The sequence below is a fragment of the Aspergillus multicolor genome, assembly GCF_047715735.1.
Source record: "Aspergillus multicolor strain CBS 133.54 unplaced genomic scaffold BDW74scaffold_5, whole genome shotgun sequence".
Lineage (NCBI taxonomy): Eukaryota > Fungi > Ascomycota > Eurotiomycetes > Eurotiales > Aspergillaceae > Aspergillus > Aspergillus multicolor.
In genome coordinates, this window is record NW_027395956.1 from 380,137 (window position 1) to 402,614 (window position 22,478).

The 22,478-nt window shown below is 53.1% G+C and overlaps 10 protein-coding genes across 10 annotated transcripts; 6 read left to right on the forward strand and 4 right to left on the reverse strand.

The window, feature by feature from the left end:
• Positions 1-288: 288 nt before the first annotated feature.
• Positions 289-2,230, forward strand: BDW74DRAFT_175508 (glycoside hydrolase family 43 protein; the record flags this gene model as incomplete). The annotated part of the gene is made up of 4 exons (XM_073728343.1): positions 289-627; positions 706-810; positions 872-1,867; positions 1,964-2,230. The coding sequence occupies 4 exons, from the start codon at positions 289-291 to the stop codon at positions 2,228-2,230; spliced, it is 1,707 nt and encodes a 568-aa protein (XP_073586454.1).
• Positions 2,231-2,645: 415 nt separating this feature from the next.
• On the reverse strand, positions 2,646-3,981 carry BDW74DRAFT_175509 (uncharacterized protein; the record flags this gene model as incomplete). The annotated part of the gene is made up of 4 exons (XM_073728344.1): positions 2,646-3,103; positions 3,204-3,290; positions 3,397-3,841; positions 3,922-3,981. The coding sequence occupies 4 exons, from the start codon at positions 3,979-3,981 to the stop codon at positions 2,646-2,648; spliced, it is 1,050 nt and encodes a 349-aa protein (XP_073586455.1).
• A 1,084-nt stretch (positions 3,982-5,065) lies between these two features.
• On the reverse strand, positions 5,066-6,834 carry BDW74DRAFT_166392 (uncharacterized protein; the record flags this gene model as incomplete). The annotated part of the gene is made up of 5 exons (XM_073726549.1): positions 5,066-5,511; positions 5,577-6,016; positions 6,103-6,173; positions 6,269-6,442; positions 6,514-6,834. The coding sequence occupies 5 exons, from the start codon at positions 6,832-6,834 to the stop codon at positions 5,066-5,068; spliced, it is 1,452 nt and encodes a 483-aa protein (XP_073586456.1).
• Positions 6,835-7,383: 549 nt separating this feature from the next.
• On the reverse strand, positions 7,384-9,391 carry BDW74DRAFT_175511 (uncharacterized protein; the record flags this gene model as incomplete). Its single annotated transcript, XM_073728345.1, has 9 exons — positions 7,384-7,607; positions 7,697-7,796; positions 7,858-7,968; positions 8,033-8,225; positions 8,298-8,652; positions 8,711-8,887; positions 8,946-9,074; positions 9,125-9,177; positions 9,228-9,391. The coding sequence occupies 9 exons, from the start codon at positions 9,389-9,391 to the stop codon at positions 7,384-7,386; spliced, it is 1,506 nt and encodes a 501-aa protein (XP_073586457.1).
• A 389-nt stretch (positions 9,392-9,780) lies between these two features.
• BDW74DRAFT_166393 (flavin-containing monooxygenase) lies at positions 9,781-11,808 on the forward strand (the record flags this gene model as incomplete). Its single annotated transcript, XM_073726550.1, has 5 exons — positions 9,781-9,817; positions 9,848-10,080; positions 10,133-10,189; positions 10,274-10,516; positions 10,573-11,808. 5 exons carry the CDS (start codon positions 9,781-9,783, stop codon positions 11,806-11,808), a joined length of 1,806 nt encoding a protein of 601 aa, XP_073586458.1.
• Positions 11,809-12,062: 254 nt separating this feature from the next.
• BDW74DRAFT_189179 (TauD/TfdA dioxygenase family protein) lies at positions 12,063-13,505 on the reverse strand (the record flags this gene model as incomplete). The annotated part of the gene is made up of 6 exons (XM_073731906.1): positions 12,063-12,178; positions 12,251-12,362; positions 12,464-12,539; positions 12,598-12,832; positions 12,896-13,356; positions 13,431-13,505. 6 exons carry the CDS (start codon positions 13,503-13,505, stop codon positions 12,082-12,084), a joined length of 1,056 nt encoding a protein of 351 aa, XP_073586459.1. The 3' UTR covers positions 12,063-12,081.
• A 352-nt stretch (positions 13,506-13,857) lies between these two features.
• On the forward strand, positions 13,858-15,808 carry BDW74DRAFT_189181 (uncharacterized protein; the record flags this gene model as incomplete). Its single annotated transcript, XM_073731907.1, has 9 exons — positions 13,858-14,045; positions 14,097-14,149; positions 14,204-14,235; positions 14,288-14,473; positions 14,534-14,854; positions 14,908-15,032; positions 15,082-15,382; positions 15,452-15,672; positions 15,721-15,808. The coding sequence occupies 9 exons, from the start codon at positions 13,858-13,860 to the stop codon at positions 15,806-15,808; spliced, it is 1,515 nt and encodes a 504-aa protein (XP_073586460.1).
• A 1,741-nt stretch (positions 15,809-17,549) lies between these two features.
• Positions 17,550-19,231, forward strand: BDW74DRAFT_175515 (uncharacterized protein; the record flags this gene model as incomplete). The annotated part of the gene is made up of 2 exons (XM_073728346.1): positions 17,550-17,902; positions 17,983-19,231. 2 exons carry the CDS (start codon positions 17,550-17,552, stop codon positions 19,229-19,231), a joined length of 1,602 nt encoding a protein of 533 aa, XP_073586461.1.
• A 942-nt stretch (positions 19,232-20,173) lies between these two features.
• BDW74DRAFT_175516 (uncharacterized protein) lies at positions 20,174-21,207 on the forward strand (the record flags this gene model as incomplete). The annotated part of the gene is made up of 2 exons (XM_073728347.1): positions 20,174-20,327; positions 20,393-21,207. The coding sequence occupies 2 exons, from the start codon at positions 20,174-20,176 to the stop codon at positions 21,205-21,207; spliced, it is 969 nt and encodes a 322-aa protein (XP_073586462.1).
• A 25-nt stretch (positions 21,208-21,232) lies between these two features.
• On the forward strand, positions 21,233-21,781 carry BDW74DRAFT_175517 (uncharacterized protein; the record flags this gene model as incomplete). The annotated part of the gene is made up of 1 exon (XM_073728348.1): positions 21,233-21,781. The coding sequence occupies one exon, from the start codon at positions 21,233-21,235 to the stop codon at positions 21,779-21,781; it is 549 nt and encodes a 182-aa protein (XP_073586463.1).
• Between the last annotated feature and the right edge of the window lie 697 nt (positions 21,782-22,478).

Below are 22,478 nucleotides of genomic sequence, written 5' to 3' on the forward strand. Positions count from 1 at the left end.
ATCGAACCAATCCATTACAACTCGAGGACCCTAAAGATGGAACCTATCGCCTCGGATAATCCACCGCGGTCATTCTACCGTGACATTCCCATCAGGACTTGGTTGTGGATATTCCGTCCACCTGAGGCCCGCTCCACTCCACAAAATCCATCGATGTCTCCGTCTCCACCATGGGAATGGATTTGGAGTACTTAACTCCCACCATCACACATCCTCCATCGCCCACAAGCTCACAAGCGCACTCCTCACTCCCTTTACCTTCTCGATCCTAATACTCACCAAGCCACCATGCCCACCACATTCTACAACCCCATAATCCCAGGCTTCAACCCGGACCCCTCCATCGTGCGCGTCGGAAGCGACTACTTCCTCGTAACCTCGACGTTCGAGTACTTCCCCGGAATCCCCATCTACCACAGCAAAGACCTACTGAACTGGACGTTGATCAGCCATGTCCTAACGCGCCGCTCGCAGCTGGATATGCGCACGACTGAGCCGAGTGGGGGCGTTTGGGCGCCGACGATACGGTATCAGCCTGCGGAGGCTGTGGAAGGGAAGGAAGGGAAGGGAAAGGGGAGGTTCTATGTTAGTGTTGGCTGTACGCAGCGGTTTCGGCCCAAGGAGTGGGTGGGTTCTCTCCTTTTCACTTTCTTTACTTGTGTTAGATTCGAGGGCAAAGGCTAATGATGTGTTGTTTGTGTGTAGGACATCGTGATCCCTCGCGGATTCTACGTTACCACGGACGATATCTGGGCCAGAGATTCATGGTCTGAGCCCGTGTATTTCGATGTCCCGGGGATAGACCAGGACGTAAGTGCCGCTCTGCACCCCCGCTCAATACACAGACATAGAACCAACAGTCGAGGTGCAGCTCTTCTTCGACCACAACGGCAAAACCTACCTCAGCGCCGTAAACCAAATCACCGATCCCTGCATCCAAAAGCACGCCCTCGGGTTGGCAACATTCACCGTCGAGATCGACCTCCCTAGCGGCCGATGTCTTTCCCAACCAACCTGGAACTGCATTTCGCGGCATGGTCTCGGGATCGCAGAAGGGCCTCATGTCTTTCAAAAGGACGGGCATTACTACCTGTCTACTGCTGAAGGTGGCACAGATGAGGGACACCAGCAGTGGATTCGGAGGAGTAGGGAGGGCCCCTTGGGGCCGTGGGAGGATGCACCGGCGGGCGTGAATCCGATTTTGTGGAATGCGGAGGACGAAGAGGTTCGGTGTACGGGGCATTTGGATTTCGTGGAGACGGAAGAAGGAAATTGGTTCGCTGTTTTCTTGGGCGTGAGGGTTATTCAGCCAGAACATGCGGATGGGGAGGGCATGGCGAAGCTCTCGCATCTCGGCCGCGAGACGTTCCTTGCGCCAGTGGAGTGGCAGAATGGATGGCCGGTTGTCAATGACGGAAAACACATCTCCCTCGAGATGCAAATGAAGCCTCCAACCAGCCCGACCGGGAAAGAAAAAGACGTGACTCAACACAGCCAAACATCCTGGCGCGACGACTTCACATCCCCCACCCTGCAACTCGGCTGGTATCATCTCCGCACGCCGCTGAAGCGTGAGTACTCGCTCACCGACACACCCGGATCTCTAAGTCTCTACGGCAACGCGTACCGGATCCACGACTCCGAGAGCCCGAGCATGCTTTTGCAGAAGCAGACGGCGCTATCGGGTGATTGGCGCGTGGGACTGCGCTTTACACCGGAAAAGCCCCTCGAGGAAGCCGGGATGGCGATCTGGTGGTCGCAGTTTGCGTATGCGTCGATTGGGATTAGGAAGGCTGCAGCGGGGACAGAGGGAGCCGGGTATGAGGTGCGGTTTCGCGGGTATACCGGGGTGGGCGATGAGTTCGAGGTATGTCTCACTTAGGTACCTCCATCCATCTAACCCTGATAGGACTGGAGCCATTTACAACATTAATACCAGGCATAGAGCTAACGAACCTTGCAGGAGAATATTCACCCGATCACCTCCACCACCGAACTTGAATTGCTGATCCGCGCCCGCCCATCCAAATACGAGCTCCTTTCCTCTGTCCCGGGGCAACAAGAACCCACCAAGCTCGGCGAGATCGCGAGCTCCGCGCTGACGGTCCGGCATCCTGGCCGCGAGTCGCCGAACACCGGGGCGCATTTTGCGATCTATGCACAGGGGGCGTACGGGATGCCCTGTTTGCAGCCCGCGGTGTTCTCGTTTGCGGAGTGGAGGGCTGTGTAGTTGCTCACCACCGTGGTCTATTGCATTCACTAGAATTGAAACCTTAAACTTTTCCAGTCTTTCGATCTTTCCTTTTCCTTTGCGTGCCGTTGGTGACGGCCAACAACCCGGGGGGTTACTCTAGTACTATTGCCATAACGCTTTTGTTTCATGTGGCAATAGTTGCAGGTATCCAGTCCGTCAAGCCCTACTTAGGTATGGTATCCAGAAGTCTTAATATGGTGCTTTGGGCGCATGTTGAATGGGCAGATTGATAACCTCCGCCTTTATATGAAAATAGGCTGTGATTTATACTTTTTTTTTTGTTCAAAACTCAGGAGTAGGGTACGATTTTGTATAATTCTTTCTTTTACTGCATGTAATAGTCATTCCATGCGTACCCTTGCCTGTTGATCAAGCATATAACAAACCATACTTAGACAGATTGAATGTCGTTTCCACTACCCATGCCCTCGGCCTTGGCCTTAGCCTCCACTTTCCCACCCTGTCTGTTACGCCTAGCAGCACGAATCTTTATCAAGAGAGAAGTCCAACCTCCAGAGACTCGATATGGCCACTCAAATGACATACTGGCTTTCTCCCTCGCCCTCTGCCGCCCATCCATATTGCCATACAGATGCTGGTTCTGCTTCGTGACGAACAACTGCCTGAAGGACGCAGTGCAAGCAACAATAATGGCGGTGCCTGTCTCCACGGAAGCCCAGAGCCATAACCAGGGCACCTCGCGCACAGTGTGGTGAAAGTGGACGATTGTTACGCGCAGGATTGCAACGGTCATGATTAGCACCGTGGCTGAGAAGATGGACGTCAGGAGGATCTTTTTGCGGAGGTTGATTTGGATGCGCCAGAGGATGAGCATGGGTATTGAGAGGACTAAAGACGGTATACGAGGATTCGGTCAGTAGGAGGGACTATGGTATATCGGACTTATCAAACCTAATGGACAAGCGAAGACTGGGCGCGGCGGACGTACTCATCAAATCTGTGACAACATCCGCAACACAGTTAACGTAGAACAGCCGCTTCTTGACCTGGACTTTCGCAGGCGTGTCGCATTGAACTGGAAGCACGAGATGTCGTTAGATTACCATAATCAACCTAGGTAGCTGCAAGGAACCACTAGAGCGGTATGCCGCAAAGTCATCAATATGCGAACTCAAACTCACTAGCAATATCCTTAAAATCCACTGCCATGCACTTATAGTCCGTATCAACAACAGACATAATCCCCAGTCCAACCGTCACAACCAGCACAACCAGCCACCAAAGCTGGTGACTTCGAATTTTCGTCCCGAGCCGGCGAAAGAATACAAGGAACGCCAGCTTGATGCACCAGAGACAAAGCGGGTAGAGCATGTTAAGCGGGATCATGGCGCGGTAGAAGCCGGTTATGTCCTTTGCTATGGTCTCCCAGCTCTCGCTATCCATCTCGTACGTCTGGTACAATGCCGGCCCTTTTATCTGCCAGATTATGGCGGATGCGAGGTGCATTGTCCACGCGAGGATGACGAGGACGTCGTCGAGCAGGAAACATGTGTGTATATGGTGCCGGATTATGAGGCGGAAGAGAACGAAGAGGAGGCTTAGGGCTGTTATGGTCCATTGGACGCCCTGCAGTAGATGGAGTCAGTCAGTGGATACGTATGTGTGGAAGGACAGCCGGGTGGGGGGAAGGGGGCTGGATAGCTGACGAGAAAAGCGGCTTCAGATATTCGGCCAGGTTGACCTCCTGGCTTCTGAGGGTCGGACATGATTACCTCTCAGGGCAGATGAAGTCTGTCCCTAGGAGAAGAAAGCTCAGGATTTAGACGTAAGCTCAGATGGACACGTTCTTAAGGATCTACTCCTCTGCTACCTAGGTAGGTACATATCGTACTCTGTGCACTGTAATGTCGGTGAAGGGCATCGCTGACTCCGTTAGACCACAGCAGAATACGAGCGGACTGCAGACTTCACCCACTTCCCACCCCATTCGTTAATGCTTTCCGCGGTAGCACAGAGACGGACACTTTCCTGGCAATTGTTTGGCTGCTGGGCAGATCTCTCGTAAGCCGGCCCCCCGGTGACTGTAACCCAATAATCACCAGCATTTCTAGGTAGAATTGATAACTGAATAGCGGATGTAGGCTATGGGATGAGTTTGCGTGCGCGAAGATACAGACTGGGTATAACCTTGCTCTTCAGCCCTTAAAAGTGATCTTTAGGACAAGGGGAGTCTAACAAACCATAGTTAGACTCGGTACTTTGCGTCAGGTCCACCAGCTCACATTCTGATCTCACACCACCGGTACTTTGATACCTACCATTCCCTCAACCTAACGAGCTTGTCAATGGATGCACAACCATGCCTCTGGCGTCTCTACTACCTACCTACCTAGGTATCAGCCCCGGCTAACCATCTAGGCACCAGCTCTGGAGTGCATGACTACCGTATGGATAAGGTATGGCATCTTAAAAGCTGCCACAGTTTACATTGACCCTGTTCAGCCAAAGGTTTGAAGATATGGTACAAGCAATCCAAGATTAACAAGTAATATATCGGTATCAATTGTGGAAACCGAGCCTCACAGACTTAGCGGCTGAGACTTCGTCTTTCTTGTCCTTTATTAGCAACATCCCAACTCCGGTACATTGTACTGGTTGCCAACATGACCGGGAAGATTAGCGGCATGCGTAGCATTAAAGGCAGGAAAAAAGCCGAAGAATAAGTTTGCCAGACTGGTAAGGATATTTGCTTGCATGTATTTCTGAGGCTGAACCATCGCATGCCTATCTATCCCCTTCGCAGATGGCCTAGCCTAGCCTATTCCATCCCATCCATCCCATCCTCCCCATCTACTCTCCGTCCCAAACCCCAAACCGATACCCTGCGGCCGGATGATCATCCCTCACGCCCCTCTGTCCAGCCCCATAAACCCTCTCCCTCATGGTCCCCCCCTCACCGGGCGGCGCATAAACACCCCTCCTCCTAAGCTCCGGCACAAGTAGGCTAACAACATCCTCAAACGTTCCGGGCGTCCACACATACCCGATATTAAACCCGTCAAGGTCCGCAACAGCAACCCACTCCTCCATCACATCCGCTATCTTTTCCGCAGTCCCGATGGCAAGGGGCCCGTTCCCGCCGATACTGACGTGCGTCCCGATACTCCGCGGCGTCCACTTTGGCACGTCGGCGCCGGAGTAGGAGAGGGTGTTGAGGGTGGAGTGCACGCGCGCGTCGATGTGGATGTCGGCCGGGGTTATTTCGTGGTCGAGGGGGAGTTTGGAGAGGTCAACCCCTAAACTAGATTAGCATGGTACTTTTCAGGCGCACCTAAGTGTGGATGGAATGGCAGCGGCAGACCAATATTCGACGAATAAAACGCCAACCCCCCCTCAACACTCGCGAACTCCAGCGCCTGCTTATACTTGTCCTGCGCCTCCTCTGTCGTTCTTCCCAGAATCGGCGTAAAGATTGCAAAGACCTTGATACTGCGCGGATCTCGTCTAGCCCTCGCCGCTTCTGCCCGGATATTCTTGATTCTCGGCGCAAGGATATGCGGCGACGGCGCAGACACAAAGATTCCCTCTGCATGGCGCGCGCCGAACGCGATTCCGGCGGGTGATGTGCCGGCCTGGAAGAGGAAGGGTGTGCGTTGGGGCGAGGGGTCTAGGATGTGCGGGCCGTCGACGTGGAAGTTGGGGCTGTGGTGGTGCACGGGTTTGATGAGGCTCGGGTCGGTGTAGATTCCGCTGAGGGGGTCTTCTTGTAGTGCGGTGTGGGACCAAGAGCCTTCCCAGAGTCTTCCCAGAGTCTGTATTAGCACTTAGTAATGGGGCGTCAGTATAGGTAGGGTAGGGTTGGCAGGGAGGGGAGCGGGCTGGGTTACTTGTACAGAACGCGAAGATATTCATCTGCGATCTCGTAGCGCTTGTCGTGCTCGATTAGGGGGAGTCCGACCTTTCGAGCTCGTTAATGCCATGCTCTCACTCTACCTACCATAGATACCACCTTGATATAGTATCAGTGGGGGAAAAAATCGAAAGAGAACGTACAGCCTTCGCCGCACTCTCCTTCCAACTCGTCACAATATTCCACCCGAATCGTCCTCCCGTGAGATGATCCAACGTGGAAAACCTCTTCGCAACAACATAAGGCGCCTCATATGAGGTCGAGGTCGTGATCGCGAACCCGAGGTTCTTCGTTACGGACGCCATGGCCGTCACCGGCTACCATACATTCCGTACAGTTAGCCATCCACCTCATTACCCTAACACGGAGAAAATAGAGGTTACTGTACAATACTCGGATCCCCCATAGGAAACTGCGCCCCCTCGCGAATCGCCGTGTCCCCGTTTCCCTTGTACGTATCGTGCACCCCGAACGAGTCCGCCAGGAAGAGGGCGTTGAAGTCGCCGCTTTCCAGGATCTTCGCGAGATTCGTCCAGTACGAGAGGTCGCGGCGTTTTGTGGATGCTTTGTCGGAGGGGTGCCGCCATTGCCCGAAGGAGAGGTGCCCGACTGTGAACATGTCGAAGGCGTTGAGGAGGATGCGTTTTTTGTCGGGTTTGGGGTTCGCGTCTGATGACGATGGGGATGGGGTTGAGGGGGCGTCTGTCATTTTTGTGGATGGTACTGGGGTTCCGGGTAAGGGTGTTTACTTGGTGAGATGGAATTGTTGTATTCAGGCAATATGGTATGGATATGGATGTGAAGACCTGGGGAGTGGAGGGGTCGCGTTGCGTTGGATAGCCCATCAAGCACGTCATCTGTGCAACATGCATGCTCTCCAACCTTGAAACTAATCCTCTCGGTATAGTCCGGGTCGCACGAAGCATGGATACTGGACCGAGTCAGTAAGCCAGGACCACTTAGGGTATGGAATAATGGTGGCGGGCCCTAGGAGTCATGCGAGACGCCCTGTTGTAGAGTACCCTGACTCGTGCTTGATGACTTCCATTCTGCCAAGATATAACATAACATTGGAGTACATCTAGATATCGTCTTATCTGATCCTTCTGCAGAATCCGTCATTATAGTCAAGATATCATCTTCATCATCCTATCAACCCGGCTCCTCCCCCCGGTATCGGGCGCACGGTGCACACCATCTCAACTCCATATTATGCCAGGGGGCTTGGAGTAAACACGGCGAGGCTAGACCAGGCGCATCACCTAGCAGGGCTCTCTACAGCAGCCATTTCAGGGCCTGACCCCGGCGCCATGGCTGCACCCCCTCCCTCCTCCTGCGAAGCGCGCGCATCAAGCCTCTCCTCCCTCTTCGCAAACCACCTAATCACAAAGATAATCCCGAATTGAAGCACGCTTATACCAGACATAACGCTGTACCCCATTGTGAACTTCGGGGCGTATTTGCCGGTGTCGAGGATCAGCACTAGACAAATTTATTAGCAAAACGACCTTCGAAAATGGCGCCTCAACTGGAGTACAACGACAAACGAAGATTGAGAAAGGAGCACGTACGCGGGACCCAAGCAACAAACGCCTGCCCAAACGTCTGCGCAACCCCAATGACAATCGCGCGCTCTTCGGCGTCTTTGTGGCAGATTTCACTTGCCCAGGCCTAGGAGAGCCACGACGTTAGAGACAACATCCATTAAGAGAAGCGGGTAGAAAAGACGTACGTATAAAACAGGCCAGTACCCCCACGACGCAGCATTAAGCATATACCCCAAGAACGTCGCACCGTAGTTCGGTCCCACGGCGAGGATGACCATCCCAATGAAGTTGATTGTCTGAATACCGTCAGCTCTGCGCAACGAGAGGGTATCATAAGTATAGGGATGTGGAGGCGCATACCGCAGGAACACACAAGAGCTGCCACCTCTTCCCGCCCAGTGCATCGGAGATCCAACTATACGCCAGCGTCGTGACGAGCCCGCATGCCTGCGCCGCCGTGGGGAACAGGTTAATCTGGTACACGGAGAACCGGTCGAGCGACTTGAGCCAGACGGCGAAGTAATTCAGGGGTTGGGTTGCGATGCAGTGGAATCTGGACGTTTTTGTCAGCAGCAACATCCATAACCAGAGCTTTAGAAGTAAAATAGAAGGGGGGCGGGCATACATCAGAGCCAACACCAAAACATAAAGCGGCCAGTGCGTAACAATCCTCCGCATCTTGCTCCAAGTGAGACCCGTCGGCTTGCGGCGATCGATTTCCTCCATCCGCACTGTTGCATGCTTTAATTTCTCCGCTGACAGCCACCGCGCGCGGCAGTTATACGGGTTATCAGGGACCGCGAAGAAGCCGTACAGCGCGGCGGGGACAGAAATCACGCCGCAGAAGATGAACAGCCAGCGCCAGCCGGGCAGGCCCAGGTGCCCGTCCATGCCCTTGTAGATGCCGGCTTGCAGGTACCCGCTGAACATGGAAGCCGCGTAGCTGGCGGAGTAGAAAATGGCGATGCGCTTGGAGAGTTCTAGGGTATTGTTAGTGGGGCAGTGAGGAGATGGTACTGGGAGGATGAAGGGAAGTACCCTTTGGTGTATACCAGCTCCCCATGATTGTTAGGACGCCGACGGCAAAGGGGCTCTCGAGCATGCCGACAAGGAAGCGCAGGGCGAAGACGGTTTTCACGTTCTGCACGGAAGCGAAGCAGAAGGTTATTATTGACCAGAGGAGTTCGACCGTTGGGATGTAGTAGGATGGTCGGACTGTCTCCATTAGTACCATAGTATTCGACTGCAATCTATCCATGGATGAACATCATACTTCTTGTTAACAGAAACTGCGACGGGATCTGCCCGATCAGGTACCCGCAGGTGAAGAATGTCGTGAGGAGATTGTATTGGTTCCCGTGGAAGTTGAGGTCCTCTTTCATGCCTGAGACGTAGGCATTCGCTAAGCATTTGTTAGCTGAATATACCCTGACAGGCTGTGGGATGGCGTACTGATATTCCCCGAGTCCAGCAGGCGAATGAAGTACCCATACGTCGCCCAGCTCCTATACACTCATTAGAAGCGCCTTCTTCTATAAGGTCGACGAGATCGTACATAATAAAGATGTCCAGCGTCCGCACCAGCTCCTTCTCCTCCTTCGACCGGTACCCACCATCCCAAATCACAGCCTCGATGCGCTCCCATCTCGTCTTCGGAGGTGTTGGCGACTCCTCCCCGGTCGCGGTGACCTGGGTCTCGACGGGCCCCTTGTCACTCATGGTTCCGCCGGTTGCTGGTGTATAGATGCAAGGGACGAGGTGGAATGTGCCCCGCTCCGAGTCGAAACTGCGTCGGAATTCTTCTCCACTGAAAAAATCTCCAACGCCAAGACCTGCCACGATCGTCACTCTTTCCTATCTGCACGCCATCGTGCTCTCCAATGTGACAGTATTGCAAAAATCGTCTGTTGGAGGATGTGGAGTCGAGGGTTTACTCCAACTGTGGCGTGCTCTTCTGCCAGTATCTCGATGTGCGTCGTGTCAATCACGAATATTGGTCCTGCTATGACAAAGCGCCGGATATGCTGAAATATATATATTGGCACCTGGCCATCCTTGAAATCTACTCCGTGAAATCGACAAGTTCTAGCTACTAAAATAACGCCCCAATGCCACTCAAAGCTAAGATTCAGCCTTCCGCCTCAGGTGATCTAAACAATCACTTGAATGAGCCAGTAAAAACACCCATTGTCGCCTCAGAGTCCGTTAGCGACGATGAGCAGAACCCCGAAGCCCTACCGCGGACGATTAACCCGCCCTTCATTCTAGAAGACCACCCCGTCGACGAGTCTCTCCCGGTAAAAGCCATCGTTGTCGGCGCAGGTATCACTGGAATTACAGCCGGGGTGCTTCTCCCCGCGAAAGTGACGGGGTTGAGCTTGGCCATCTATGAGCGGCATTCGGACATTGTATGTCATCGCCCCTCAATTACTGGCGATACCACATTTCTAACGGATCTAGGGCGGCGTATGGCACTCAAACACATACCCCGGCGTCCGCTGCGATGTCCCTTCTCACGTACGTCTTCCTCCTACCTACTAGTACCTACCCGCCACCCGTCTCAACGAGAATGCTTCAGGTCCCCTGCTAACAAGAAAACAGGTCTACCAATCAACCTTCTCCCCCAACAAATCCTGGAGCCAGAACTACTCGCGCGGGGCCGAAATAAAATCCTACTGGAAATCCCTCGCCACAAAATACTCTGTCTGGCAGTATGTCACCCTAAACGCCGAAGTCCGCTCCGCAACCTGGTCCGAGCAGAAAGCCAAATGGGTCGTGCGGATCCGGCAAACGGACCCCGACACTGGCAATACTACAACCATAACCGACGAAGCCGAGTTCCTGGTTACGGGGACAGGCCGCTTCAGTAGCCCCCGTCTGCCTGATATCCCCGGCTATAGAGCTTCAAGGGGAAAGTCATCCACACTGGAGCATGGGATCCGACGTTCGATCCTGCAGGTAAAAGCGTAGCGCTCATCGGCAACGGCGCGTCGGGACTACAGATCCTGCCCGAGCTGCAGAAAGTCGCCAGCCATGTTGACCACTACACGCGCAATCCGACGTGGGTTGCGGGAACGCTGGGCGGCGAGAAACTAAGCCGGGACGTTCCCATCTCAGAAGAGCTGAAGATGACCTGGGAAAAGGATAGCGCCGACTACCACAAATACAGAAAAGAGCTGGAGACCCAATCCTGGACACGTTTTGCGATCGTCGAGAAAGGAGGCGCCGTCAACGCCGCAGCACGCGACGAGTTCACGGAACTCATGGGGATAAGACTCGGCAAGAAAAAGGACGAGCTGCTCCCTCTCGCTCTGCCTGATTTCGCGCCCAACTGTCGCCGTCTCACGCCGGGACCAGGGTATCTCGAAGCCCTCACAAAGCCAAACGTGTCGTATATCCGCACGCCCATTGAACTCGTTACAGAAACCAGCATTGTCACAGCGAACGGAACGCAGCGCAAGGTCGACGCCATAATCTGCGCGACCGGCGCAGACGTCACAGACACGCCGGGCTTCCCGATCAAAAACGGCTCCGGACAAAATCTGCAGGACTCATGGCACGCCGGCGGGGACCCAGGCTTCCCGGATACATACCTGGGGATGGCAGCAGCATCCTTCCCGAACCTTTTGTTTTTGGGGGGTCCGAATTCAGCCTCGGGATTTGCAGGGACGGTCCCACACACCATCGAAACACAGGTAACATACATATCCAAGATCCTGCGGAAAGTCTCGACGCAGCGGATCAAGACAATCACACCGAGTAAAGCCGCGGTCCTCGATTTCCGCGCCTACTGCGAGTCCTTTTTCCCGACGACTGTGCTTTCCGAGGGATGTAGCAGCTGGTATAATAACCAGGTGAAAGGTGGGCGGGTCGTGGCGGTTTGGCCGGGGAGCGGGAAGCATGTGGATTTTGTTAGACGCGAGGTGAGGTGGGAGGATTGGGAGTATACGTACCATAATAGGCAGGGGAATCGGTTTGCGTACTTTGGGAATGGGTGGGCTAGTAAAGATGTGGCTGCCAAGGAGGGGAGGGGTGTGAAGGAGGATTATACGCCATACTTGAAGATCGAGGCTGCGGGTGCGGAGGGGGAGGGGTTGGATTTGAGGGCGTATCATGAGGGGTGGTGGGAGGTTTGATGGAGGATTGTTGGATGGAGAATGTGAATGAGATTTTGATAGAAATAGAGGGCTGGATCGTTTGCGGTGGCTGTAGGTGCTTGGGAATGCTGCCGATGGCCGTGTCGGAATAGCCTTATGATCTAGAAGATGAAATTTCTCGCACAAAATCCCGGAAGTTAGAGGTCAACAGTATGGTAGATCATGGAAACAAGGCCACGGCCTTGATACAATCAAGTACGAGGTAATGCTTCTGTCTGAGCAATCCTCATATCATACCCTCTTATTCCCCATTCACTTCTCAAAAAACGGCCTCTCAGCCTGCGGCGTGATCCGCACCATATGCCGTCTGGTTTTCGCCTCCTGGACCTTAAAATCACGCAGTGCGGAGCTGCCGCAACATAGATTGTTAGCATCACCCTTAACGTTATATCCAAAGTAAACAGATTAAAGGTGGACATACTGCTGCGTCACCCTATTATCATAAACCACGACCGTCCTGGGCGTCCAGTGGATTCGGATATGCCAGTCCTGGCCTTTCTCGATGTGGTCGTAGAGGAAATTGAGGATTGTTTCTACAATCGGATATCGTTAGCCCATGGAAACTGGAAGCGCAGAAAATATAGGTATGGAAGAAAGGGCCTGAAAACGGAGGGGGAGGGAGTGGTGGACGTACGGCTTTCCTCCTCCTTCCAGCCCACGATCTTTCTCGTGTACAGCCGATTCACGTAGAGACTCTTCTTTTTCGTTACCTGACAAAATCATGAATCAGTAGTCGCTCACAGATTGCTGTTGAAGTAGATGGTGTACCGGATGAGTCCGCACAACAGGATGCGCCGTCTCAATCGGCTCCCGGATATACCGCTCGCGATGGTCATGCACAGCCGCCTGCGAGAATCCCGAGTGTGTTGCTTTCAACCCCTCCAGTCTGCTCCGGAAGTCCTCCGAGAGATGCTCGTACGCGGCCGTCGTCGAGAGATAAAGCGTATCGCCGCCAGACGGAGGAACTTCAAGCGGGTAGAAGATGGTCGTGCCCATTCCATTCCTAGGTTACATTAGTTAAAGAGAAATGTTGAATGAACGCTTGCATTTGGTGGGGTAGACATACACCTCATAACTCATATCCGAATGCCACTTGACACTACTAACATTATTCGAGATCTCGTTGTCAACAGCTCCACTGACAAAGTCCCGATACACAGGCAGAATCTCCGGGTAATCCTTGATATGGCCGCCCATTTGATGGACATGGAGGGGGCCAAAGTGTCGCCCGAACTCGCGCTGCTTCTCGGGTCCGATGTCTGCGAAGTCTTGGTTGCGGAAGAGGACGACGCCGCGCTCGGCTGCGAGGAGGGCGAGATCGTCTTTTTGGACCGGTGTGAGCGAGCTTAGTTGAACGCCGACGAGCTCGGTGCCGATGTTGGGAGTTATTTCAATTGTCTTGACGTTGTCTGTGATGAGATTGGCGTACGAAGGCGATGCGCGGAGCCCGGGGTCGGTGTGCTTGAATTCCTGCAAGGGAGGTTGCAGGCCGGGGGTGAAGTAGGGGAGGTAAGCCGCATATTTGTACTGAGCGGAACGGCCATATGATCAGCATGGGCTTGATCAAGAATTGGAGGGGCGGGAGATAGAGAGGTGCTAACCTCCGTCTTGCCGTAGTCAATAGAAGTCTCAGCAGGCCGCTGTTGGTGTTCATTCTCGATTGCTGAGGGTGACATCTTGTATGGTATTGATGAAATTGATGGCTGTTCTCTCTAGCCTATCTGGGCTTGATGAATACAGATGATGAAGGAATCTTCGAGGTTAGCCACGTCAACCCTCAGGGCTCGTTTATAAATCGTAGAACAGACCCCGATGAATTTCCAGCGCGAAGAGCGCCTATGTCGGCGTGGCGTGCTGCACCTCCAAATTTCCGCCATACGCAGGTATACGTGCAGCACATTATAGGCGGGATGGCGTGATAGCATGAAGGGCGATAATGCAGTCCCGTCTATGTTATAAAGATGCGAAAGAGGATTCGATGTCGATAGATAAGCGGGCTTCGCGATTCCAATTATTGTCATCGGCACGATGGACGTCAAGCGACCTCATGCGGAGGATACGGTTCCAGTGGAGGAGACGAATTCAAACTCGACGAACGCCACGCAGACCTCGAAGAAGCCTTCACTCTGGCGGAAGTTTCTGGGCCTTATCTGGGACACGTTCGAGGGGGATCCTGAGGAACGACGGTTCGTTCGCAAGGTCGATTGGTTTCTATTGTGAGTGTTATCAGGTATCAGACCGAGTGGTGCCTGACTGAGTTATTGCAGCTCATACATAATGCTTGGGTACTTCATAAAGTACCTTGACCAGCAAAATTATTGTGAGTTTTACCCGATTTACACCGTGATCGCATCGCTAACAATGATTGTGACAGCGAACGCCTTTGTCAGCGGGATGCAAGAGGATGTAAGACATCGCTATCCGTACCATATTCGGACCATGGAGCTGACCAAGCAAGCTTGAAATGTACGGCAACGAGCGCAACCTGCTGGTGACATACTTCAACATCGGCATCATCATCGGAACAATTCCATCACAGCTAATTCAGCTCCAATACGTCCGCCCGTCGATCTGGATCCCTAGCTGCGAACTCGCGTGGTCGTTCCTCGTCATGGCTATGGCTGGAGCAAAGAACCCGCAGACTGTAAGTCCCTATCCTGCCGAATTCTCCGTGCAAGAAGCCAATGTGCTGATCTGCGGCCAGTTATATGTCCTCCGCTTCTTTGTCGGCCTTCTAGAATCGTGCTCATTCCCAGGCTACGCCGCATTATTGGGGAGCTGGTACGGCCCAACGCAGCTCGCAAAGCGGGTCGCGCTCTTTGAACAGTCGAGCGCAATAGCAAGCATGTTCAGCGGATACCTCCAAGCAGCGCTGTACACGGGAATGAACGGGAAGTCTGGACTGAAGGGGTGGCAGTGGCTGTTTATCTTTGACGCGATTATTTCCATTCCGATTGCGGTATGGGGGTATTTTGCGATTCCGGATGCGCCGAGTAGGACGAGGGCGTTTTGGTTGGGGAAGCAGGTGAGTATGTTGCCTTGATGGGGGATACCTTGGTAACAAGTGAGTGAGTGTAGGATCGCGAATACGCGGTTCAGCGTGAAAGGGATATGGGTCGGGCGCCGGCGGGGAAGTTGACTTGGAAGAAACTGAGGAAGATCTATACCGGTTGGCATCTTTGGGCTTTTATCTTTCCGTACCTGTATGTTGCGGCCGACTTCTCGCTTTCTTCTCCGCTCTAACAGCGATAGGATGGTCGCGCAAGCCGGCCAAGGCAGCGGGTTCTTCAACCTCTGGCTAAAAGACCAGGGGTATAGCACAGCGCAGATCAACACCATTCCAACAGCGGGCAATGTAATCAGCGTCGTGGCATCGCTCGTCTTCGGAACAATCGCCGACCGCACTGGAAAACGAAAAGAGTGCTGCGCGGTAGTCTGTGTCATTGTGATAGTCGCAAACATCATGCTCTCGATATGGGATATACCAAGACCGGCGCTCCTCTTCGCATTCTTCCTCAGTTTCGTCAGTGCGGCGGCGCAGCCGTTGATCATTGTATGTCTCCTAATCCCCAGTTAACCAGAAACGGTTTCTGAAAATAATGGGTATACTGACATAGCGCAGGCCTGGGGCCAGGAAGTAACGCAGAACAACGCCGAACTGCGCCAGATGCTCGTTGCGACGGGGAACATCTTCACGTACACATTCATGGCGTGGGTTCCGCTCGTCGCGTTCCCGACGTACGATGCGCCGCATTATAAGTATGGATACCAGCTTCTCATCATGTTCGGGGGCCTAGCAATCGTCGGTGTTTATCTATTTGGGTGGCTAGATGAGTGGGATTGGTGAGTTGTGCTCGGCTTGAGTGGATGATGATCGCTAATGCTTGGTAGGAAGAGGAAAGCTGCGAGAGGAGATAATGCTGCGGACGGAAGGCGCGACCAAGCGGAGGAGAGGGTCACGGATGCGGAATCGAGGTAGACAAGACGGCCGAGGTTAAGGAGGGAGTCCTCTAGCGAGCGGTAGATGTCAAGATGAACTGGAAATTTTGCGATGGATAATAATGGATATAATAGGTGATCTTCTAAGCACCAGCATAAACTTGAACCTCGACGATCGTTCGTCAAATCAAGAACCACCCCGTATATGCTGGGATAACATAGAGAAGTGTACCGCTGTCGATCTCCGATGATCAGGGCGGTCCGCTCAGGCAACTCGATGCACCGGACGCGGAAAACACACAGGCTAGGATCGATAGCTTCCTATCGCAACAGCGAATGCGGAGCGAATAAGCCCTTGAAATCGTCAGTCTGCGTCGTCCATTGCCAGGGAATCATGCTGCGTCACTTCTCCTCCCACTTCGACAGATGTCTGTCTGAGATCTGGCTCTCGAAATCGGCACGAGATGCAATTGCTGCATTTCACCGCGGACCATCTACCGATCTGGAGGATGGCTGTCTTTAGCGCATTATACTGGAGACTCGCGCCACTCTTCTTAGGATACGCGTACTGAGTATCAGATTTCCTAACCGTGCTTCCTCAAAAATATTGGTATCAGCTTTCGCAGGCTGAAACGCATTATGTAAGTTGGCGTCATGATCTTTCCAAAGCCCTGCTCAACTTGCTGTACAATAGATTCAATCTACGCTTCGCTCGTTGCGTCCGTTTCGTAGGCACGGATGACGACGTTGTTGGCGGCAGCGACTTCGGCGGCGATTCCAGCGACGGTTCCGTTCGCGGAGAGACGATTCGTAAATGGCGGTAGCCTGAAAGCGGTCAGCCGGCTTTGTTTTCGAAGGTAGTTTCGCGTGCCAGATTATGCAAAGCTGCGCCACCCCTCCAGGCCAATAGCGCGGGCACCTACCCACGGTCTGGCGACGGCGACGTCTCTTCCCGTTAGACCGAATGGCGTGACGGCGGGCTGATGACGCGGCTGAGACAGAGCCACTATTTTGACTGCCACTAGCGAATGTTTCTAAGTAAGAATGATAGATTCAGGGACAGCGACAAACCAACTGAGAAGGAGGAGAGGGGTTGGGATCGTTGAGAAGTGGGGTGGGGTGTTTGTCAGGTGTCAGGTGCCAGGGCCAGGCTCGGCCCCCGCATTCACCCACGTGTTCCCGCACCTTAGCGGCGGCACGGCCCGTACACAGGGATCTGGCTTCTGCTCTTGGCTCATACTATCTTGCTGTAGCTATCGTATCTCTCTTTCGCCCATGGAGCCTTTTCAAGCAAAAAACCCCAAGAACAAGACACAGTGATGATACCTGCAATTGTGCTGCCTCAAGGACACGTGTCTTACGGCCCCATTGCATGTGACAAAGTACCACTTTCTAGAGTGGGCCCGCTGTAACAGTAGACGGAAATTTTTACGCCAGTTCCAAATGGCAGCGTGTAATTCGTCAGGGCAGACTCTCCAACTGTCGGTGGCAAATTTTCTATCCCTGCTTTTGCTCCCTTGTCCCTGCTGTGTTGTGTCCTAGGGTGCTTTGAGACCTCAAGAGGCAGCAAACTCTTCTTTGGGATAATCACAGTCCAGTGAGTCCTCCTCAACGCAATCAAACCTCAGGCTAGATAGCGCCTTCCAGTCCCTCTCTGAGTTCTCTTCGCGCCTTCTGTTCCAAGACTGCGTCGTTCCTCCTGCTCATCGTCCCTTCCTTTGACCGCCGTCGAACGTCCGTCCCTCTTTCCCAGTCCGGCCTTACGCTCTTCGACCTCGACCATGTCTTTCCCCGAGAGCTCATCTGACGATGCTGGAGATGTTCAAGAGCTTGAGGGACCACGTTATATTTCTTCCCTCGATGAAAAGTACACCGAAATCCTCTGCAATCATGTTGCGTTCGTCATAGGTATCGTCCGCGACTTGTTTCCCACAGAATACCTTTCTGGCGATGCTGACCATGCTCACGGCCTCGCTAGCTCAGGTCTCGTTTCTTCTCTCATTGGACTCCCAACCGAACTGCTGTGCATGATATTCAGATTTCTTGCCGAACATGTGTATCACGACTGCGACGAGGCCCCCAATCTCTCTGCCGGCAATGCTGAACACCGCCTGTTCCAGGGATATTGTGATCTGTGCGCAGTCGCGGCCACATGCAAGCGGCTCATGCAATTGTCCAGCCATTTCTCTACCACACAATTGTTCTTGCCCGCAGCTACCCAGGCAAATGTCAACTCCTCTATCGGACTCTATCCCAGACGCCACACCTAACTCAGGATATCGAGCAGCTGATTTTCTTCGAAAGCCGTCGTAGCGAATATGAGATGATTGCTCTGATTCGTAGGAGACATTCTTCGCATCGTACAGCCTCTGGAGAACCCGACATCTTATTCAAACTACTTATGGCCCTACCTCAACTTCGGCGGTTCTGGTACGTTCCTCTTGAAAAGCAAGGCGGCACGCAAGCTATTCGAAGTGCAGAACCGTCATCCGCAGCCAACAATGTGTTGCCTAGATTCTATCCGCTGTTCCTGAAGAAGATGGCCTCGGTCGATCTCGCGGCTGAACCGGTACTCCACGACTGTCTTATTGGTGGTCTTGAAGACGTCTATCTTCATGGATACCCTGATTTGTTCTTCATGGTCTTCCTGAGCATGATCCTGGTCCTTCCGACTCTCTGCACACTTCGTCTGTCGCACTGGCCTAGTTTATCTAGATTTCCCGGTGTCGCTCTCGATTGGACCTCTTCCACCGTCCGCAAATTGTTCTTGTCATGCCGTGGCCGTGGCCAGGAGCTCGATGACGTGAGAAGAATAATAGCTGCGGTTAGACCCCTCGAAGTGTTCCACCTTGAGGTTGATTCACGTTGGATTGTACATCGCTTTCTCCCTGGTGATAATGATTCGGTCGCTCTTCGGCCATTATCGCAAGTTGTTTTGGATACCCTTTGCCAGCACCGCAAGACTTTAAAGAACCTCCGCGTGGTGGGACCCGTTAGTCTTGCAAATCTCGATTTCTTCTCCTTCGAGAACCTTGCCCTTATTGATTTGCCCGATTCCTCGCTCTTCAACTCGTCAACAACAATCGACAATCTCATTGCACGACTCTCCAAAGCCCTCACCCACCTCACCGTGGATATGTCGAGTGGGTCGGGGTTCACTTGCACCATGATGGGTTGTCTGGCTCACCATGCAACCCGTTTCCCGGCCCTGAAAAAGGTGACCTTGACCAATCGAGACAACCATTTCTCCCAGCGCCTGGGAATAGTCGCGCTGCCGCTACTTTGTGCCGAACTGGCTATCGCCACAAAGGTGTTTGAGGCGCATGGCGTTCTGTACGAGTACCCGCACCGTTTCGTGTGTCCAATTTGTTCGGGAATAGATTACATGAATATCTGGGCCGTCGGTTGCTCAAATAGACGACGCAGAATAACCAACACTCCCAGGTTCAATAACGAAGAGTAGCATAGCTCTCGATATGGAAGCTGCCATGGTGGTATCTGTTTTCTGGCACTATGATGGCCTCTAATGTTGTTTGTATGAGTAGCTGGCTGTTTTGATCTTCATTCGTTTCTCGGCTCCGTCTGTTCCTGTCTTTCTTCTATGCATTACCTACAATGTCGCCAATGATTTGCCTTTATCTGCTTTCACATTACCTTTTGATTTCCAAATTCTTCGGTTGTCATGGAGAAGCTTTCGATACTAGACCTGAGTTTAGGCAAGTTGGTAAATAATGGAGGATACTTTCAACTACCGTAGAACGTGTCGATCTCAGAACAGGCTTCGTAACCACTAAAAGTCCATCATACGCGTCAATAATGATCTCGACTGCCTTTGAAGAAGGGGCATGGCGGGCCATGGACCTTACTGTCAGAAGCCAACCGCATTAGGCAAGTGACTGAATTTTTCAATCATCCAAGATTCTCTACCATATTCGTCGGGATCTAATAGGTCCGCTTCAATGGCCAAATCAATACTACCCTATGGTGCAGGTGTCCAGATCAGGGCCTACCTGGACGTCAGCCAACCAAGAGCTCTCAGCTCTGTTTCATCGCAGCGGGCCTGTCATGTCACGGGCAACGCTACGCTATCAAGGGCCCGGGGTGGCGAATACTCAGAGCCCGTACGTACCAGGCCTCGCGGCCTGGCCAGAGCCTCAATACGCTCTAGTGCCGCCGGGGGGTAGGGCTCTGTTCTCTGACCGCCGGGGCCTCCTTCAATAGCTATGGTAGGTGGTCAACTCCGAGTTCCGCAAGTTGAATCGAACCAGTGTGCCAACCTGTCAGACTCTGCCTTTTGTTTCTTGTTTCTTTGTTCGTGTCTTTTATTCTTCGGTGTCCCGTTCTGTTCTCGATCCAAGTTTATCTTTGATTGATCATACGCTTTGTTACCGTACTTGCTGCGGTCATGTCTTCTGTTAAAGAGGACCGTTTCTCACAGTTACCCACGGAGATTCTTGAAAGCGTATTCGACTTCTTAGCCGGCGATAATCATGGTGAATCCGATGGCACCTCCAATCCTGCTGTTGATGACCCCGACTCTACGTTGATCCAAGGACGCCGTGATCTCCACTCTGTGCCGTCGTCGAGCGCCTCCAGTGCCGCACCATCGTCCTCTCGCGTCCAGACCAGCATCGACATCTCCTGCGCACGCTGGCTCAAAACCCCAACCTAGCGAACTGCGTCAATCAACTCATTCTCTTTACCAATCCGCAGCCTGCTCCCGATCGTGACGGGGCGTCTACCGCCTTGCAGCAGTATCAAACCCCAAACGAGATTTCTCAACTCTGCAATGCCGCAATCAATGCCGCTGAGCACAACCCCTGGGTGGACGGAGGTCTCCAGGACGCTCGCGATGCCGTCATAGATCTATTCGATCTCTTGCTGCGTCTCCCCCAGCTCAAACGGTTTCGGTTCGCGCCGTTCGAAATCACCGCTGGGGTCTTGCGCCTGGACCGCGCGAATGACGATGCTATTATGAGGACTATCCCCGCATTCGAGCACTTCTCCGCGGTGGTTTTCTCATTCCTAAATCCGAACTCAGGAGTAGATATTCACCGCCGTCTCCTGAAGCACATTGAAGACCCGCACATCTCCGCCCCGACCGACCAAATCGTCAACTCAGTCTTGTCGCTGCCAAACCTTCACACCCTCCGCGTCCAGATGTCCCATCACGGAAATGTATTCGAGGATAGAGCTACAGCGTCGTCACTCCTCGACACACCTCCCAAACTCCGTCAACCCTCCTTCTTCGCCAACACCACCGGCTGCCTCCGCCGCGTCCCGGAGATCCTCGACGCAGCTCCCAATCTGACCACGCTGGCCATCCAAGCTGAAACATCAAACCTGCATTCCCTCGTATCAGCCATCGAGCCCGTCTTTGAGGAATTATCCCGCGCGCTCGGCGGACACGGTACAACACTCAATCATCTCTCTCTCTGACGCGCCGTTTGTCTCTTGCCCTCGGATGCTGGCGCCGCCCCCGGTGCCGGCACCGGCGCCAGCGCCAGTAAATGCGCATCTCGATTTCTCGGGTTTCGGTCGTCTTTCAACGCTCTCTATCCGCGGATCTCTCCTCTTCAACAACAGATTGAGCGCGGAAACATTCCTCTCCCGTCTCCCGCCGCGCCTTACTACGCTAGACATAATCACCCACGACTCAATCCTAACATCCTTCAAAATGACAGAGTCTCTACCCAAAGCCTGCCATGATCACCGCTTCCCGCGCCTGGAGCGCGTGAGTCTGCGTCTGAGTCTGGGTCCTGATGGCCGAACCCGCGCGAGGACGGTCTCGGTGTCGAAGGATACTGCCTGGGCGTTTGGGGTGCAGGTCCGTCTCAACGAGAACGATTTTACCAGGATTGGGGTTGTCTTTGAGTATCCGGAATATGTGATTTGGTGTGGGGGTGCGAAGCTGCAGAGGAGGCCTTGGGGGGGTGCTGAGATTCCAGCTGGGACTGGGGTTGGGGCTGGGGGAGGGGGGAGGGGGGAGGGGGAAGTACTCGGTAAGGTTTAAGTGACTTCCATTGTTTTTTTTGCTGAGGTATGGGGTTTGGGTGCTGCTTGGATGGTGTAAGGTTCGGTCTGTGGGTTTTTATTGTGAATTGGGCTGGATAGAGCTGGTTTCGATGCGCTTTCGTTGAACTGCTGGCATGATGCCCTTGTTCGGTATCTTCAAGGTTGTGTCCTATCCATGTGTCGGGTCATCTTTCGATCATATCTTGGGAGTTTGGTTTCTGTCTCGTTCGAGTTCTGTTCTGTGTCATCTGTGCTTAGGTATGCATTATACCCATGATTTTCTTGACGAGTTGAGCGGGGTACGGTAGGTGCGCCAATCTAACTCTATTCCTTCATAACTTCTCCGGCGCTGTGTCACCATCTAGAGTAAACTCTGAGCTCATGACAAAGGCGGACCTGCTAAGGTAACGCGACAAGCTTGGATATGCTTTGGCCTCAAAGAATGGCGTGAGGTTGGTATTCCAGGGTGGCAACTTTTAGCTTCCGCCAAGTGAAGGCGAGGTCGTTGTTGCGGTCAGTATCTTCTGATAGAGGCGGGTATATTTGTGATGTTGATGACGGTGGGCCATTGAAACGTATTCACTCCCTAGGTGGCTTGTAGGTATACATGATCAGACAGTGAAGGGGATAGGTTACTTTGATAGATTTCTTCTAGCTGTTGAGCCTACTACTCAACTCCTCCTTGGCCTTTCTTA